The sequence below is a fragment of the Diaphorina citri genome, unplaced genomic scaffold (genome assembly GCF_000475195.1).
Source record: "Diaphorina citri unplaced genomic scaffold, Diaci psyllid genome assembly version 1.1 scaffold4393, whole genome shotgun sequence".
Taxonomy (NCBI): Eukaryota; Metazoa; Arthropoda; class Insecta; order Hemiptera; family Psyllidae; genus Diaphorina; species Diaphorina citri.
In genome coordinates this window covers 2,212-4,754 of record NW_007381792.1, presented here as the reverse complement: position 1 = coordinate 4,754, position 2,543 = coordinate 2,212, and the positions used below count along the sequence as shown (strand labels likewise).

Below are 2,543 nucleotides of genomic sequence, written 5' to 3'. Positions count from 1 at the left end.
CATAAAGTCAAAAATCCAAAAAAACCGGTTTTTGGGGATTTTTTACACATTTCCTTACACAAATGAGCTCTGATCTTGAAATTTGTCGCGACGACCTATGAACTCAAAGCGAGAAAGTTTTAGATAACACTTCAGTCGTTAATTTAAGACCGGTTTTAGCGTCATCTATGTTAAGCTACGCCGAGCAAGGCCAATAAATGGATGGGTGACTTGAACATTATATTGATAATAAAGGGAGAACGGGCTCTAGTCTTGATTTTAAATCATTACATAAAAGTAAAATCAAAAAATCAAATCAAGAATAATAATAAACTGAATATTAAACAAATTAGGTACATAGGTACTGATTTTCTCTAATCACTACGGGCTAAAAATTCCCGGAGGGACGGACCCTGCTTGTTCTCCTGTACTGTAGGTCAGACTTCAAAAATTTGCAGCATCCACCGAGGGTCCAAACACTAATGTTTAGACCCCCCCCCTCGGCAAAATCTCCTTGATACGCCCTTGTCATCAGTGGTTTTTCATTGAGAGTTAAACTTATTCCATATTTCAGTTAGTAGTCTCCGTGGCCGAGTGGGTATCACACTAGGCTTGCATGCAGGAGGCCCGGGTTCGATTCCCGGCAGGACCGAGTTTTTTTTCGGCTCTGTGATGCTTGGAGTTCGGGGTGCACTCAGCCTCGTGAGGACAATTGAGTAGCTACTTTAATCGATTAGCGACCAGTGGCGACATTACCTCTGTAAAAAGATTATTGAAGTATGGAAATTGATTGCAAAGGAGCTTGGAGTTCGGGGTGCACTCAGCCTCGTGAGGACAAGTGAGTAGCTACTTTAATCGATTAGCGACCAGTGGCGACATTACCTCTGTAAAAAGATTATTGAAGTATGGAAATTGATTGCAAAGGAGGCACTTAGTAATGTTGTGATATCCACAAAAGTTGTGAAAAAGCTTTGCTTTACCACAAAGAATTCATGATTTGATTTTTGATTGATATTTCAGTTCGAGCCAAAGAAGGAGACGCCTATCCAGTAGGTGCGCTCATGATTTGATTTTTGATTGATATTTCAGTTCGAGCCAAAGAAGGAGACGCCTATCCAGTAGGTGCGCTACCCATGGGCTCCATTGTATGCTGTGTTGAGAAATTTCCCGGTGAAGGGGCCCACTATGCCCGTGCTGCGGGTAACAGTTGTACCCTAGTGCGAACTCTGCACGATAGAGTAGTCCTGCAGTTGCCGTCCAAACATGAGGTGGCCGTGGATAAACATTGCATGGCAGTAGTTGGTAAGTTTCTTGTTTTTATTTTATTTCATCCAACAATTCTTTCACAAGCTCAATGAACCAAGAGCTGAATCCTCCTTGTCTAAAACTTCAGCAAAAATTCAGTTTGTGTTGGCAAAGAGAAAATGTCCCCAGCCTAGTTAGCTTAGTTGGTAGTGCGTCTGCCTTTTAAGCGCTAGGCCGCGGGTTCGATTCCCGCCCGGGGCGGATTTTATCCTGATGGGATAATGTTCGTTCTCGGAACGGCTGGCTTTCTCCTATCCTGTCTTCCTTCTCTCTTCGATTTCGGGACGATAAGACCATAGCAGTTAAAGTTCCCTCTGTCAAACCTCTTTAAAAAAAAAAAAAAGATCTGGTTGCCAAATAAAAGCACAGAATACCAATTAATCATAGGATAAGTTGGGCACGAGCTGATAACTTAGTGTGAAGGGACCCTTTCAATTAGTGTAAACTCGCGCATGCGCGGTGCCTTTGTTTATTTTCAATTGTATTTTTCCATACTTAGTTGTTCAGTTGTTCTGAGGATTAGTGATAGGAAAAATGAAACTTTTCAGGGCTCCGGATCCCAGGTTTCAAAACGCTCTAAGGTTTCGGATCTGAGTTCCGAAACTGAAACCGAAACCTTGAAACCTTCGGGTCCGTTACGTAACGAAGCAGACTTAAGCAGGGAGGTTTCAGTTTCAGTTCAGTAGGTATCGACATAGTTTGTAGTGCGCTTGCGCGTACTAGAGTTGTGAGTCTGAGATTTCATAGGGTGTCATAATTCAAGTTCCGAAACTTTAACTCAGCGGTTTCATGAAACCGGATCCGTAATCTCGGTTTCGAAACCGCGTTTCGAAACAGTTTCATGAGACACATCACTAAAATAGATCCCAAATTCATAAGATCATGAGATAAAGAAGATGAGTTGGCAAATGATTTATTTTTCCGACTTTTATTTGACTATTATTATTTACTTATTAATTTTATCTTATTATTATTTTTTTGGAAAATCAAAACTATCATCATATCAAAATCGTGGGCGTCAAATCGTCAATTGGGCATTTTTTGATAATGATTAATTTTCCCAATTTTGATTTCTTCTTCTGCAAAAATTTTCCCCTTACATCAAAATTTCCTCCGGGTTAACTTAACCCCCGGTTAATTTAATCTGGTCGTTAATAATTCATTCGGCGTGAAATTTATGAATGAAGAATATAATGTGTTAAATAGATGAGTGTTTTAGGAGAAAAAGATGGATGTGAATTAATCATGGAAACTCGAGA

At 40.3% G+C, this 2,543-nt stretch overlaps 1 protein-coding gene across 1 annotated transcript in view; it reads left to right on the top strand.

Moving 5' to 3' along the window:
• Positions 1-1,352, top strand: part of LOC103521014 (39S ribosomal protein L2, mitochondrial) — a 10,378-nt gene extending 9,026 nt beyond the window's left edge. Inside the window, exon 2 of the mRNA XM_026831888.1 lies at positions 1,069-1,352. Within this exon, the coding sequence (XP_026687689.1) occupies positions 1,069-1,337 (269 nt within the window). The 3' untranslated portion in view covers positions 1,338-1,352. The remainder of the gene's footprint in view (positions 1-1,068) is intronic.
• Positions 1,353-2,543: the final 1,191 nt, after the last annotated feature.